The 16,674-nt window shown below is 40.5% G+C and overlaps 1 protein-coding gene and 1 long non-coding RNA gene across 3 annotated transcripts; one reads left to right on the top strand and one right to left on the bottom strand.

Moving 5' to 3' along the window:
* The first annotated feature begins 3,630 nt into the window (after positions 1-3,630).
* On the top strand, positions 3,631-4,143 carry LOC130083628 (uncharacterized). Its single transcript, XR_008806863.1, has 3 exons — positions 3,631-3,790; positions 3,862-3,924; positions 4,006-4,143. It is a non-coding gene; the product is annotated as an uncharacterized LOC130083628 (long non-coding RNA).
* Positions 4,144-11,167: 7,024 nt separating this feature from the next.
* On the bottom strand, positions 11,168-16,230 carry LOC130083624 (gastrula zinc finger protein XlCGF8.2DB-like). Of its 2 annotated transcripts, XM_056248741.1 has the most exons (3): positions 16,054-16,230; positions 11,948-12,119; positions 11,168-11,863 (listed from the first exon to the last, which is right to left on the bottom strand). In XM_056248741.1, exons 1-3 carry the CDS (start codon positions 16,136-16,138, stop codon positions 11,254-11,256), a joined length of 867 nt encoding a protein of 288 aa, XP_056104716.1. In that variant the 5' UTR covers positions 16,139-16,230; the 3' UTR covers positions 11,168-11,253. The 2 variants fall into 2 exon arrangements, with proteins under 2 accessions (XP_056104716.1, XP_056104715.1); XM_056248740.1 differs by having other exon boundaries at positions 11,168-12,119.
* Between the last annotated feature and the right edge of the window lie 444 nt (positions 16,231-16,674).

Here is a 16,674-nt window from a genome sequence, read left to right as displayed (position 1 = left end):
GATCATGATATAGGAGGCGCGGGCGCGATTGCATTGCACGTGAACTGGAGCACATCTCATCATAAATTTTGCTCATTTAAATAATCAGGGCCTGAATTTCGTTTTGGAAAATGGGGGGGGGGGAAATCCCCCCTTAGATGATTCTCATGGGGGGGATTTTTTTTTTTTTGAGGGGGAGAAAGGAAAAGCATTTTTTTTCCAAACAAAATTATTACATTTATCTTGCCTAAATGTTTGCGCTCATTGCATTTTTACAATGGGGTTGTAAATTTACACAACACAAGGAAGCTTGATTTAAATTGTTTAATTAAATTGAAAAAAGTATTACAAATAAATACAATAGAATAAAGATACAAATAAAGAGAAAAGTTTTTGAATAGGTCTAACACTAGTACAGAAACTGAATAAAGTTATCAAATGGAAAATAACTACAATACTACAAAATAGTCACTAAAATACTACCCAGTGTTATTTTCCATTTGATTACTTTATTCTTTAGTCCTGAATACATTAAATACATAGGCTATTAATCCTGATTCCTTTAACTTAAAGCCATCTTTTGTTGTTTTGACAACAAAATTAATGACACACACATATGGCTGCCGTCACTTTAAGAGCTAGTGCACGGATCCTGTGTTCATTATACTGGCATGCGTTTTATGCTTATTAAAGACAAAACGGACTATGTTTAAAGTATACTCACGAAGACCGCAATATAATCCGCGAAAAATGTGCGCATCATGTTTCTATGAATTTGCGCATAGAAAAGAATCTCTCAGAGAGCGCGCGAGCACTGATTAGTTTAAAATCGCTTGAATGTTTAAACTGGTAAGACTTAAAAATACTTCAGTCACGATGCACTGCTGGCCCGATTGTGCAAGTGAATATCCGTCATGTCCCGACTCCTAAACGCGAGTGTGTATAGGCTATTATAGTGTGTATAGCGCTTGATGCTTGCCTTGCACAACACATTATGAGAGAAGAGATAGAAGACGCGGCACCGCTGAACACTCACGCTGTTTTGGCGCTTTTCCACTGCATAGTACGGTTCGGTTCGGTACGGCTCACTTGTGGTGCTTTTCCACTGCATAGTACGGTACGGTACGGCTCGCTTCGGCTTGCTTTAAATGGTACCTGGTCTGTTGAGGTTCCAAGTGTACCGTACCGGTACTAAAATGTGACGTAAAAACACTGCAGATCACTGATTGGTCAGACAGAATCGTGACACGAGACACTAAACCCGCTAGATTTAAATAACCAGTAGACAACAGCCAACGGGGTAGCATCTGTTTTTTACTTTCTTGGAAAAAAAGACATAAAAACTTTAAAAAAGAAATGGCTGAATCGTGGTCAGTGGACGAGGTGCAGACGTTCCTCTCGTTGGTTGCCGAGGAGCGGATGGGGCAAAACGGAATGAAAAAGTGTTCCAAGAAGTAGCTCAGCTCTTAGCCGCACACCGCTATCACCGGACCTACAAACAGTGTAGGGACATAAAAAAAAAAAGATCAGTCCCACCCACTTTGAAGGAGTACTAACTGCGGTGGAAAAGCAACCGAGCTAAAGCGAACCGTTCCGCGCCGAGTCGAACCGTACCATGCAGTGGAAAAGCGCCATATGTCAAATTGCGTCTGGCAGATAGTCGTTAAAATAATGATTTGATTTTATAATCTGTGTGGATTACGATTGCGGGAATTTCCCGCATTATAAATGGGAGACCTGCGGGAATGATTAGAATTATGCGCAATACCCGCAATCCCGCACCGAAATTCGAGCCCTGATAATAGTGTGTGTGTATATATATATATATATATATAATTGCGCAGCTCCCCCTGTCAATGTTCTAGCACCCCCTCAGCACCTGCGTTAAAAATTATCTGGCGCCACCCCTAAACGACGGTGATTTCACCTGTGGCAATTTTATTTTTCACCAACTCCATCTTCTTCTCCGGGCTAAAGGCGTGCACGCAGCGGCGTCAGGTCTGCCCTCGCGTCGCGATGCACGTTGCACGCAGCAGCCAGACTTTCTTTACAGTGAACAGCAGCGATGAATAATACTTTTTTTTTTCACTGTACAATTCAAAAGATTAAGCCCGAGGTCCGACCCGACCCGAGTCATTTGCAAATATTTTCGGCCCGAACCCGCGGGTCCCGTCGGGTTTGTCGGGCCGACCCGACCCGTTGAGAACTCTAATTCTGATGACGCGCAAAATTCAGATGGAGGTCAGGAAGAGAAAAGCAGAATGGATGAGATGCAGCAAAGTCTGTACTGTGTTGGTTTAGAAAGGTATAAAACAGAAAACCACAACATGATCCTTATGTAATGAAGAGGAGTATTGCCTGCCATTTACGGCGGTAGATAAAGCGAATGTGAATCTGAGGTCTGGTTTGTTTATTTCACGCTGCCTTTCTGGGGTGTATTCCAGAAAGCAAGGTTAACTTACCGTCAGATAAACCTTGAACTCTTGGTTGGTTAACCCCAAACTTGCTTACTCTGGGTATGTCGGTTCCAAAACACCTATGTTGAGTTAGTTTAATCAACCTCCTATTGGTAACCCAGAGTTAATGCGCGCGCACGACGAGTACATAAAGACATTTTCAATGGATCGCCGATTTCAGGAGTCACCATGGAAACCAAGGGAGAAGAAAAGCGAGCTACATACGATACTTCGGTGAAACTGAGTTGGAGGTTTTAATGCTTGCTTATGAAGACTATAGCCTAAGCCCATTATAAAAAAAATAATAAATAAAAAAGCAATACTGCTGCATCAGCAAAAGAAAGTTGGCTTGGCAAATAATAATGGACAGAGTAAATGCTTGAGTTTAGAAAATTATAAATGGGGTATTTTCCCTTTGTGAGTCACAATGAAAGGGGAAAATAGCCTACCCCATTTATAATTTGTGACGCAAAAATTCTTTGGGGGCATGTAGTAAAAATAGACAAATATTTACTTGTTGGCCTCCATACATTTCTTAATATTACAGTAGTAATGCACATAATTGGCTAGTTATATGTTGGCTTCTCGTTTTGTCAGGTCAATCCTTCTGGAGCCAGAAGAAGTGTGAGCCAAGTCAAAATGAAACACAAAAACATTCTCCAGCAAGGTAATATTTTCTAAACTTACTAAACTTGTTACTGACATTTAATACTAATTTAGTATTAAATGTAATTTAGTTTTCTATGTAGCCAATAGAAAGAAGGGAGCTGAGGAGCTGGCACTGTCCCTTAATAAAGGGCCACCTGTGGTCGATGGGATTCCAGGGGCAGTTCGTCAGACTCAGCTACCAAGACAAGTGGCTTAGTAAAATGTAGGTGTACCATATTAATACTTATGATTTATTGATGTTTACACTGTTTTTGTCAGTGTTTTAATAAATAAAATCATCAACACTGTCACCATTTTAAAAAGGCATTTTGAATTCATTTTACAGTCATTGATTCACTTGTGCAGTATGCATGCTGCTTTGACTGCATATGCTGTATACTGTAATCTTATTACTAGTACTTAGATGCTCCTAATGTCCTTCTTTATTAGTTGTATTTGCTTAAGAATATACATTGAGAATTGAATATGCATGATTATCATGGTTTAATTATCTTGCAGTTGCTGATGGCCACATTGAATTATTGGATCCTCCTGCAACACCACACTCTGTCACAGTTGTAAGTGATTATTGTCTTTAGGTTTCTGTTTGCTAGACCAAGCATCCTTCCTTATTTTCACTGTAGGATGATGATGAAGAGACCACTTCTGCTGTGACAGAAACAGAAAATGTGGGGAGGCCCATAGAGGTATGATGCATAGAATGCATTCCCCCTTTTTTACACAAGAGAATAAATAAATTGTCATTGTCATTTTACAGAATATGGCAGGAGATTTTAATACAGATGAGGGTCCATCTACCTCCACACAGAATCTTAGCAGTGTAAGAAATGTTCTGCAGTTCTCCTTCCTCATTTAAATATTTGGTCTGTGTTTGTATTACAGACTTTTTCAGTCTTTCTAGTTGCCTGCCAAAAAGCTGTATAAGGTCCACCTTTAAAAGCAAATCAGAAAAAGTGACATGGAGATGGACCTTATACAGCTTCAAATGGAGGAGAAAAGGCTTAACCTAAAAAAGGCCAGACTTGAAATTGAATTGCTGGAGCACTAGCTTAAGGTGGGAAACAGCATGTGAACATTAATCTGTCATTTGTTGTTGAATGAAATCTAAAGCAATAAATACAAATGTCTTTTGTTACAGGAAATAAAGAAACAATAAACAAGACTTGACTGTTAACTGGTTTTAATTAAAGTGATTTTGGCAAATCATGTCTTGTACCACCCTGCCATCTCTTTGGTCTACTGGGTTCACTGGGGGTTCCTCTTGGCCACATATTACCTAGTTAGTGGGGACCAGTGATGAGGGTGATTTAATGGTTTAAACACCCAAACATTTAGCATCCAAAAAATCTATTGTCACCTGCACATTGATGCTATGCAGTGGTGGACGAAGTACACATACCATGTACTTGAGTAAAAGTAAAGATACTCAAGGTAAAATATTACTCAAGTAAAAGTAGAAGTGCTGCCTTTAAACATTCACTTGAGTAAAAGTACAAAAGTATTTGCCTTCAAATGTACTTATGTATCCAAGTACTTTGATTTTTTTATGGCTATAATGTCCTATTATCATTTGTCACAAGACTCTTGCTTAACTCAGTCTAAGTGAAGACTAATGTCACTCTTGGCACACCAATCTATTAATGAAATGACATTAATTAGTCTGATATATGCAGTATATATATATATATATATATATATATATACATATATATATACATAAATATATAATATACTGTGTATTTGTATATACAAATATATATGTATATTTGAATTTAATTAATTTTTTGTGTATTTAATTTTGGAGGGAAGGGGACTGTTCCCATAAGGTATAAAACATTTACAGTATTTACTGTATATATTTGTCTCCAGCGCCTATGGTCATAATTATTAACATCTTAATGTTATGATACACTCACATAAACCTGCAAAACGCCATTAAATAAATAAATAAATATATATATATATATATATATATATATATATATGTGTATATACACACATACACACACACATATTTTCACACACACACACACACACACACACACATACATACAGTATATATATATATATATATATATATATATATATAAATTCTATGTTATGGGAGCAGCCAATTTCCCTCCAAAATTAAACACAAAAACGTATTAATGCAGTGTTTCCGCTAGGCTACTCCCCAGAAAAAAAAAGCTATTGTATGCACGTCATTTTAGTGGCAAAAACGTAAGCAATGTACATTATGCGTCAATACTTACCGATAATTGCTGCAATAATAGCTGCTGCTCTCTGTCCCGCTTAAAATCATTGTCAACGCGATTTGTTTGGAACTATTGAGAGCTACACGAATAACGTGACCGCGCGGCGGCGAGATCACTGTCACAACCATCTATGTTCGCAACTCTCATATTTAATGGCTCTGGTTCGCGCTTAGTAGATACCGCCAAGGCAAGTTCAAAACAAAGCGCGCGCGCGCTGTACTGTGATTGGTGGCTCGTTTGAGTTACGTTTTCCACTCATAGGCCTAAATAAAAAGGAACGACTGATTTTGAAAATGTAGTAGAGTAAAAAGTAAGATATTTGACTTTGAAATGTAGTGGAGTTAAAGTAAAAGTCTCCCAAAATTTAAATACTTGAGTAAAGTACAGATACGCAAAAAAGCTACTTAAGTACAGTAACGAATTACATTTACTTCGTTACTGTCCACCACTGATGCTATGCATTGACTTCCTATTTACATAGTCTCCTTCATTGATGGAAGGAGCTTTAATGTGAATGTGGGTTCCATCAATGCACCCAATCACATTTGGGAACCCTGAAATTGAAAGTTATATAATTAGAAACATTTAAAATTATTGTGACTGTATAAAGTAGGGTTAGATTAAGTAGTGCTATATGTAACTAAAATGGTCAGGGGACGCCATGCTCTGTCACCTCTCTGAAACAAACTAACCCTGGAACATAACCTGCTCCGGAGCAGGTTAAGTTCAGAGAGTGAGTTGCTATGACTACTAACATACCCTGAAAGTTACCTCCGTTTTTGGAACTGAAAGTTGAGGTTATACGCTTACTTACTCTTAAACATACCCGGGTATGTCACATAACCTGCTTTCTGGAATACACCCCTGCTAGAGAGTTTAGGGCAGTATTTTGATTTACTGTCGTGATTGTGAAAAATGTAATTCGTGCTGAATGGAGAATTACCATAGAACTCACATCATCGTTTAGGGAGACACTAGGCAACGTAATACGCTTTTTCGCCTTGTCTACGTGTAAAAACACTAAGGAAAGCAGGTTGAGGAGGAGACGGGAAGACGCCGGATAGCAAATCTTGTAATGATGTCACTGATTAAACCATATCACTCAATAAAATAATCACATTGCTGAGTGTTTTTGAAAGTTTGTATTTTGTTTGGTTTAATAATTAACATTACATTTGCGAGTATGACTCTCAATCGGGTTGAGAATTAGCAGAACTTGCACACAGACACTTCAGACCTGTTCACAAGCTTCCATAGATTTGATTTTGGCTGTCATTTGTTGAAATAAATACAAAAAATTCAGTGTGTCGGTGTCTGTCCGCTGAACGTGACCCTCTCCGCTTCTCCTCTGTGGTTATATATGAAAGTGAACACATTTTTATATTAGACATTTCTACCATACGATGGCTGAAGCAGCAGCGCGTGACACTCTTTTCACAGAACTATCAACATTGTGAACAGAATTCTACAAAACGTCAGTGAAAACATCAAATGGTCATGCAATGGGATAAAATAGCTTCTCTTTCCTGTAAACAATACCATGAAGAATGTGAATATTTAACCAAGTCAAAAGGTAAGCAGTTATCCATATTAATTTCAGTTTCAGCAGACGCAAAACACCATTAAAAGCGACAACTTTTAAAGTAAAAAAATGATCAAATTTACATAAATGATAAAAGCTCCTTGTGGTTTCTCGGTTTGAGATTCCTCCATCTGCATTTCGTGCCACAGCGTGACGTCATGTGCAAACAACCTATTTGGTTTTGATTATCCTGTAGGAATATGTAGGCCAATAAGCAGTTTATGGACCTATTGACAAATGCCAAGTTTTGCGTGGAAACGGCCGTACGCCCAGTATTTTGTTGCATGTTCATTCTTTCATAAATGAGGCCCATGATCTTTGTGTGGTCTGCTTGGGAGTAAAGCATGCTGTCGAGGGGTCTGACTGTGTTCATTGTGAACGTCTTCCGCTGAGGACGCTTTGCTCCTGGCTGGCGCTCTTCGAGGAGGGTGGCCAGATTCATACCCGCCGTGGTTTGGGTCCCGCGTCTGCTGAGGCAGCGTAGCGGCTCAGATAATGGGGGGCGCAAAGCAAATGTCCCAAAATTGTCCCTTTCTCAGCTCTCACCTGCTGGTTCCATCGCGATCCGGAAGCCAATCTGTGGTTTCTTTCACCCCGGGTGGAGTGGGTGTTGACTTTGTCTAGCTTTGAGGAGGATATTAAGGGGTGGTAGTCTCAGAATCATTTTTACAACACGTTAAAATACATTTTATGGACTATATATGGATTACTGATCCCTTTTTATTGGAATCTCCATCACTCTTTCATCTGGTCAAACTGAGCCCTCTGTCTACATTTCTCTTTCCATTACGCACTCATACCTGCAAACTCTGAAGGTCTGAAAAAGGAGACACATTTTATACCTCAATCCACGGGAAAGCTGCAGCCATGGGCTTTTCAAAGACGACACTGCCGTTATTTTGACTGTGATTGGCCAAATGACTCGCGTGATGTACCAAAGATGTTTGTGAAGAAGACCGCAGTTGGTTTATGGGAAATGAACCATGTAATTTTTCCGTAAACGCATTTACTGAAAACGCCAACGCCAGCCGAATGTTATGAGCAGCAGTTATGCTAATTATTCTCCATTTGCTTTTCTGTTTCTACCTCGGGATTACATCAGCTCCAGCTTGCATCCAGTTGGGCAAGAAGCACAATCGCAGCATGTAACCATTGCTTTAACATGCTCATTGTTTCTGCTTAAATTATTACATACATAAACACATATTTTACTTACCATGACTGGTGTGTACAAACTCTTACTGGCAAACTGATTCTTTGCTTTGCATGGCTAGAATGTCACAGAGCAACCACACAGGAATGGCTTTGTTCTCCCTCATTATTTTCCCCAAAATGTGACCAATCGCACAGTTCATGAAACCACTATTACACAAAATAGAGCAAATCCTCTCCATATTTACCAACAGAACTATACACAGTGTGCTTTCACAGTACCTCTTTCGGGACTTAACTTATCTCTGGTCAACTGTAGCGAGTGTCACAGGTGGAGAGCCAGACATTCTGCCCTGGTTTGTATGAGGGAGCATTAGATCTCCAGGTGGCCGCCTGAATTTTCTGGCAATGGACTGTCCTTCGCAGATGGACATGAGCTGAGTCCCACACCCTCTTGCTCTTATCAAACTGCTCCCACTGCTGGAACCTCAGATGGTTTGCCAGGCCAGGAGAATAGAGGTGGTTGGAAGCCAAGTACGCACTGGAAAGAAGTGAGGCCAATGGCTGGTTGGCAAAGAGAGTCTTGTGTGTACTAAATGCAGAAATTGGCTCCAGCTGTTGTGGCTGTCGTGGCAGTATTTCCTCAGGATGCATCCAATATTCTGGCTCTTACCCTCCATCTGCCCCTTTGTTTGCAGGTGGTAACCTGATGAAAAACTCACTAACATATCCACGACAGAGAAGGACCTCCATACCTGGGAGATGAACTGGGGGGCATGGTCAGAAAATATGGCTGCATCCGAAATGGCTTACTTCCCTACTATACAGTAGGTGAAAAACAGTACCGTATTTTCCGCACTATACGGCGCAACGGATTATAAGGCGCACCTTCAATGAATGACCTATTTTATCGAACGTTTGACTGGGTTTGCGTTATGCATCCACTAGATGTGCTAAAGGGAATGTAGCTAGTGCGCGGCGCCGGAGGCGAGGCGTTTATTAGTAAGCATGAGCGCGCTGGGGTGGGCACGTAACTTACATTCGCAGCCTGACTCTTGAGTATTCATGTGCGGCGGCTCGCTGACAGCAACAGCTGGCTGTTTTGAATGAGACGACCCGGTTACTGTGAACGGGGAGCGCTTTATGAACATTCTGTGACGCGCGAGTAGCGCCGGGGACAGTGTGTCTGTTAGTAAGAGTGAGCGCTCGTGAGCGGGCACGTGACTTACACATAACCTGATTTATACGAGGTTGAACTGGCCGTGTGACAGAGCGGGCATAAGCGAGTTTGCGGGCGAATTTAATAACGCGGAGCGTTATAAACCAATTGATCCATATATAAGGTGCTCCGGATTATAAGGCGCACTGTCGTTTTTTTGAGAAAACTAAAGGCTTTTAAGTGCGCCTTATAGTGCGGAAAATACGGTATGTGACAGAGGAAGTATGTACGAATTCACAGAACTCATAAAATTGCAAAAAGTACCCGCATGACCTACTACTTCCGGTGAGATTCTAAAGTGTGCATATGATGGACACATTACTATCCCATGAGGCCACAGGAGGGGATTTGTGAATGGTGGAGAAGCAATGCAGCTGATGCTGGAAGGTCACTTGATAATGTCAGCATGAAGTACATCTGGATTTCATTCACACTACACACATTCATACTATTTAAATCACTTTTTTAGCAATCGTGAAGTAATTCTTCAAAATAAGTACCTTCTCAAGAGAGTATGCTATTTCGGATGCAGCCTGTTTTTTCCGGATGACTGAAGTTTTCATGAGACATGTTGGAGTAGTGTTTCCGCTGTCTCAAAGGTCACAGGGAGGCCCTTTATTGGCACCAGACAACTAGCTTTGGAAAGCTGCCACGTGGACACAGTTGTAGCCGTCTGATGCTGCAAGATCAGGGATGAAGTCCAGTCCTAGGTGTGACTAGGGGCAATGAGGACCGGGCTGAGGAAGGAGTTTGCCGATGGGCAGGTGGCGAGGAGATTTGGAAATTGCAGTCCGGGTAGCCATGCATGAACCGATTAACTTCCTGGGACGTATACGGGCCACCCGGAAGGGGAGGTGGAGATTAGGATGAATGAGGAAAGGTGCAATAGTGAGGGTGGTAAGGTCCAATCTTAGAAAAGCTTTAATTATGACATCCATAAATTTGCAAACAGTTACCTCTAAAACACATTTCAACCGCCCAGTTGAGTCCCTTTGCCTTATAGAAAGACCATATGGCTCCTTCTTGGTCCACAGGACTGTCTCTCACATCCAAATGGAAACCGTGGCTTTGACTGGCTTTGTTCCCTCAGCAAAGTTCTACAGAATATCAGAGATGTCATGTGTGGGTGTAAAATCCTCATTTGTCATTAACATAAATAAAACAACTACATTTTGTAATTATATTTGTATGCATACATAAAGAATATCACCCCTCACAAGCATTACCCAATTATCTGCTTGTAATCTTGCTTGATCCAGATGATTCCACTGCTGATGAAGGTCAAGGAAGTTCCTCTATTTGTGTCATCTCTTGGACTATTTATTTTGAAACATTTAAGCTTTTCAGGTTTACTAAGTAGTATCAATCTCTAAAACGAGACCGCAAAATTGACACGCTGCACAATCAAGGGTGTGACAATTAACAATTGGCTCTGCTGTATCAGCAGGTTCAATATGGTTAGTGTATGGGTGGATTTAGGAACGTAGGCTAAGTAAGATCCCAATAATGGAGCATCCATTTATGATTTTATTAAATATACATTGAAGATGTTGTTGTTATTATAGCATACTACTTTATGATTTACTAGGCAGAAACCCCTAGGTTTAGTGGTTAGTCAGGATAAACAGTGAGACACTTGCAGCTGAACCAAATTCCAGAAATCATCAGATAACAGCAACAATAGTCATATTCAAGTCCAGATTAACAGATTAACAGAGCATTCTCTCACTAAAAATGAAGCATGTAATGCTGTGCAATGTTCTTTATTTCATTTTGTTTTTTGAAATTGTATGTATAATCATTCAGTTCCGTTATGGTATGTCACAGCAAGACAGAAGTTTAACTAATAATTTGATTTCAAGTCATCAATATTTGGAATGGAGTGACGCCTCTATACAATCAAAATTGGAGGGCTGAGATGGTCGATGTGGCCAGAAGAGTTCATATGTGCATTTGAGCACACAAAAAAGTAGTGAAGGATATGTGAATGTTTGAATGATATCTAAGGCTTTGTTCTGTTGTGAAGCGCTTTCCACACTGATCACATACAAACACTTTTCTCCAGTGTAAATTATTAATGTGGGTTTTAAGGGATTTTTTGTGTGTAAAACTCTGTCCACAATGAGAGCAAGTATAAGGCTTTTCTCCAGTGTGGAGTCTCATGTGGACCTTAAGGTTTACTTTATGTGTGAAACTCTTTCCACACTGATCACATGGGAATGGTTTATCTCCAGTGTGAATGTTTATATGAAATCTAAGGCTTTGTTCTGTTGTGAAGCGCTTTCCACACTGATCACATGCAAACAGCTTTTCTCCCGTGTGCAGTTTGATGTGGGTATTAAGGGTTTTTTTATGTGTAAAACTCTGTCCACAATGAGAGCAAGTGTAAGGCTTTTCTCCAGTGTGGATTCTCATGTGGACATTAAGGTTTCCTTTTTGAGTGAAACTGATCCCACACTGTTGGCAGGTGAAAGGACTCTCTCCAGTGTGAAGTCTCATGTGGACCATAAGGTTTCCTTTTCGATTGAAATTTTTTCCACATTGTTTGCAGGTAAAAGGTCTCTCTCCAGCGTGAATGCTCATGTGGAGTTTAAGGCTTTGTGTTTGGCTGAAACTCTTTCCACACTGATGGCAGGTGACATTACTGTTAGATTTGGTCTTCTGAGCTCTTTTTTGTGAGGAAGTAATTTCAGTCTGTGTGGATGGTTTTTCTCCAATCATGAAATCATGTTTCTCATCTTTCTCTTCAATATTATTCAGTTCTTGACTCTTTTCAGTTTTCAGTTCCTCTTTCAGCACCATCAGGTCTAAAGTGAAAAAAGACAAATACAAGTTAACACCAGTTTAATGGCACAAACCCTACTACAATAAGACTACTGAAATATTTTTTTTCTGTAATTTCAATTTTTATAAATTATTGGATTATTAATTATTTTTAATTTCTAATTTCAAGCACTTTTGTCGACACAAATGTTTAATGTAAATGGATTTCTTCACTGGATCTCTTAGTAACAGTGTCACGTGATCGAGATCGGCCGGATCGGCAAGTTCGGGGCGCTGTGCTGTCTATTATTGGTCCGAACTAATAAACGGTCCGTGAAGCATAAATTAGTGCATTTTCGTTCCGCTTTCATTTTCTTTGCATTCGCTGCTCGGCAACGAGTCGATAGATCGCTTGCTCATTGCTCAGACGCACATAGCAGCAGGTTGTGATATTTGTCTCCGTCTCCTCCCTTTCTTTACTGTCTATGTCTCCTTCCCACAGACGTTTACGAGCGCTAGATTATCTCCAGGACCCTCCCCTCCAAACATTATTCACTTGCAGTGGCCATTTTACTATTCTTTTCACACTCATTGGCCTGCCACTCATTCCAGATTTATTGACGCGCCCCTTCCACGTTTAACATGTAAAAAAAAAAAAAAGAGGCAAATTTACTGGTCGCACATGTGCGACTGGATGTAAAATTCAGTCGCACACTCTCAAATTTTGGTCGAAAAATGCAACCATTTGGTGGGGGACATCATCTATGTTCCCTCCATCAGGGAACAAGGGTTACATTAGTAACCAGGACGTTGCCCATTTGTCAGTCGCTACAACGTTATGTTGACTGACAAATGTGGTCCCTATGGAAAACGCCACAACCACTGAAATGTGTTACGAGTGATGGAGATACAGATGCTGGCAAGCTGTAGCGTGCCCTTTTGGCAACTGCTCCTGTTGAGTCGTAATCTACCCAGCGCCCCACGAAAGCCCAGAATATTAGTCCTCCATGCCAACAGGATAAAAGGGACAGGGCTTACCATGGAGACGGTCATAGCTGCTGTTCCTTTTTTGATTTCACATTTTATTTCGGTTCTCAATTCCCTTCTTTAAGCCATGAACAGTGTAATTAATGCTGGGTGAAGCTTACCTAGTCCAACAGAGAGGGACGCTACGGAGGCCAGATCCTACCCGAAGGGAGAAATATGTGGAAATCCACATATTGACTGACCCGTGGGGCAGTGCTACATATGGAAAGGCCTCTGCGGTAGGTCCTACCTAGATAGGGATGAAACTACTTCAGAAGCAGAGACGGGGCAGAGCAAATCTGCCCAGGGAAAGACTGATTTACCGACAGGGAAACAGTATCATATGGGATTACCAAGGGGGAATCACAACACATGGGGCATCTAGCCCAGTACAGGGGCTGACTGAGCGGGCATGCACTCAAGTACTGGGACTGCCGGAGGATGCTTCGGAGGAAACTCAACCTGGTCCTGGAAGAGAGTGGTGGGATGACATGAGGAGAGGCCTGCCTGAACTCAAGGCACGATTCGCTGACAGAAATTCCTGCAGGTTCTCCACCCTTATGATGGAAATGTGCGAGGTCAGGAGGGCTGTCTTTGGAGACAGGACCTTAAGTTCAACTGACTCAAGCAGCTTAAAGGGAGATCTCTGGATACCTGAAAGGACCACAGAGAGACCTCAGGAGGGGATGAGGCTCGGCCTGGAAGGATTTAAACCAGTTTGTGCTTTCCTAGTGATTTACCATTCACTGCAACTTGATGTGCCGCAATGGTTGCAACATACATCTTCTAGGTGGAGGGGGACAACCTCCGCTTCAACACTTCTTGCAGAAAGGAAAGCGCAGAACCGATCGGGCATCTCCGGGGGTCTTTCTGACGAGAAAGCACCACTCAGCGAACAGACTCCACTTCAAAGCATTAGTTCGCCTAATACAGGGAGTTTCAGCTTGAGTGATAGTGTCTACCGCCACTGGTGCGCTGTCCCTAAAAAAGAAGGTCCTTCCTCATGGGAATCTGTCAGGGAGAGGCTGTCACAAGAAGAATCAGGTCAGAAAACCAGATTTGGGTGGGCTAGTAAAGCGCAACCATCAAGACCTGCTCCCCGTCCTCCCTGACCTTGCACAGTTTCTGAGCAAGTAGGCTCACTGGGGGAAACGCGTATTTGCGTGTGTGCCCAAACATCCGTGCCGAGGGGGGCTCGGTCATGGAGTAAAAGAGCTGGCAGTGGGAGGCAAATATACCTACCTGTGTTCCCGAAACAACTCTAGATCAGCTGAACCATCTGGGGATGGAGTCTGCATTCTCTATTCACTTTTGTAATCTTTATGTTAATGGCCAATACGCAAGTCTGAATAACTGCTATAGTTAAGTTACAGTGAATAAAAATGACAAAGTATGGAACTATTCACTATATGAAAATAGTTCCGAACAGCCACAGCAGAGCCGTTGCATGTGTGCGACACACAGTGGTGTTTTGTTCATGGATGATTCAGTGTTTTTGAATGAATCAGTCACAAGTCAGGTTGAGCCTGTTGGGTGTTTTTTTTTTTATATGAGTGAAGCTGCTTCTCAAATGAGAAAAAAAATAGATAAATTGGATTGACGACACATTGTCATTAGCTACCTGCAGCGATCTCATGTGAAATGAAATGACAGTAGACGGAACTGTCACTGTCGCGATCGGGCCAGTGCTGCATCATCACGAAAGTTTATCATTTGCATTTTTAAGCCTTGCCAATTTATATTATCAAGTGCAAGACGACGTGAAAGAGAACTCAATTTGTTTCTCATGCGCTGTGTGAAAACTTTTGTATGCGCAAATATCCGAAGCGTGCATCCAAACAGCCGAATCTCAGACAGTGCGTGCATACTTTTGCATCTTCTTGCATTTGAAACAGACATATTTACACAATATTGTCAAAATGTCCGTCTTGGTGAGTGTCCTCATAAACATAGTCAGTTATGTCTTAAGTAAATATAAAGAGTTGAGAAATAAAATACATGTGTAACAGTATATTGCATCTGTGCATTAGCTGTTAAAGTGACAGCAGCCTAATATTCCTGCTGCTATCTGTGTTTTTAATGTTAATCAAACAATAAAGGACTAAGAAAAAAAAACACTCACTGCTCTTGACTGAATAGCCTAACTTTTATAACTTTAATAAAGTGGGGCCAGTGAAAAGATCTTAAACTTCAAATGTTGGATTCGAGAAACAGGGGCCTCAAGACTGTTTATATAAACATAATATTTCCATAATAACACTAGTTTTACCAGATCTTCCCTCATGTTAAAATACACCTGAAGAAAACAAATGTTCAGGCAGTGGTACAGAATAAACATGACCTGTGATTTAATTAGTAATCTTTAAATTAAGAAATGAAGCTGAAATCAGGCTTTCAATAAAGAAAAAGGGGGGAAAGCTGCAGGAAGACAAACAGGTACCAAAACACCTGCCAATGGAGTGAATTAAGAAAATACAGGCAAAAAAAAATTCCTATCAGTCATTAAAAAGTAATTGCATTATAAAAATGTGTCATTATGAGACTAGTATTATTTAGCTATAAACAGCATCATACAAGCTAGTCTCAATCTCTCTGAGACTGAATACTTCTCACGTGTGCTGCTACATGGAGTCCAGGAGAAGAAACTGATCCTACATCAACTTCTGATGGAAAACTGGGGTTGTTAGAAGAGATTTTAGGTTTAATGTTACACAGAATACTGGTTTTGTTTAGGCTACTTCCATATTATTTTCCTAATTTAATGTTCTACATGTCATAATAAGCAGCATTTGCATTAGTCTGGTCATGTGATCTCAACAAACATGTCTGTCCACATGAGAAGACCCGCTCCATGTCAAATAAAGACGCTTTAATTAGGACACTCATATGATATTCTTCAGAAATATCATTCATTTCTGTAGACCATTTTAATAAGGACAGAATGAAACTAACCTGTTTGTTCCTCAGTATCTTGATGTTTCACGTTGAACACTTCTTCAATCTTTATGTCTTCACTCTCCTCTTTAATTAAATCCATCTTTATAATAGTGTCACGTGGATCTCAGATGTTTCTCCAGGAGTTTTCCTGTGTGTTTGGACAATTTGTCATGTTTAAGATGAGAATAATTAACGGAAAGAGAAATAAATCCACCAGTAAATCTCTGTGTGCGTCTCAATCAGCTGTAGTTCAGTACACTGGTGAGGGAGTCAGTCAGAGAGAGAGTTCATGGACTTAAATCAACTGACCAGACAAAAATCACCCAAAACAAGCAGTGAAAATTAATAAAAGAGCAAATAATATACACTTCATATTTAGGCATTTATGATGTATGATATTGAAAGATTTGTAGACTACATTAAATAGATTACACTTTCATTAAAACATTTGCTATTGGTTTGTAAAAGTTGTCATTACATGTTTGTATTCTCTTTGCATCTACATTGTTTTAGTCAGTTCGAGCTAGTCGAATCAGTGAATCGTTTTGCGGAGCGATTGGTTCAATTGACAAAAAAGAAAACATCCGTTTCTCCTTCACTACTTGCCAGCTGCCGAATTCGTGTTTACGACAAAAA

The sequence above is a fragment of the Rhinichthys klamathensis genome, unplaced genomic scaffold (assembly GCF_029890125.1).
Source record: "Rhinichthys klamathensis goyatoka isolate OS25496 unplaced genomic scaffold, OSU_Roscu_1.1 h1tg000057l_1, whole genome shotgun sequence".
Classification (NCBI taxonomy): domain Eukaryota; kingdom Metazoa; phylum Chordata; class Actinopteri; order Cypriniformes; family Leuciscidae; genus Rhinichthys; species Rhinichthys klamathensis.
This window is presented reverse-complemented; position numbering and strand designations above follow the sequence as displayed.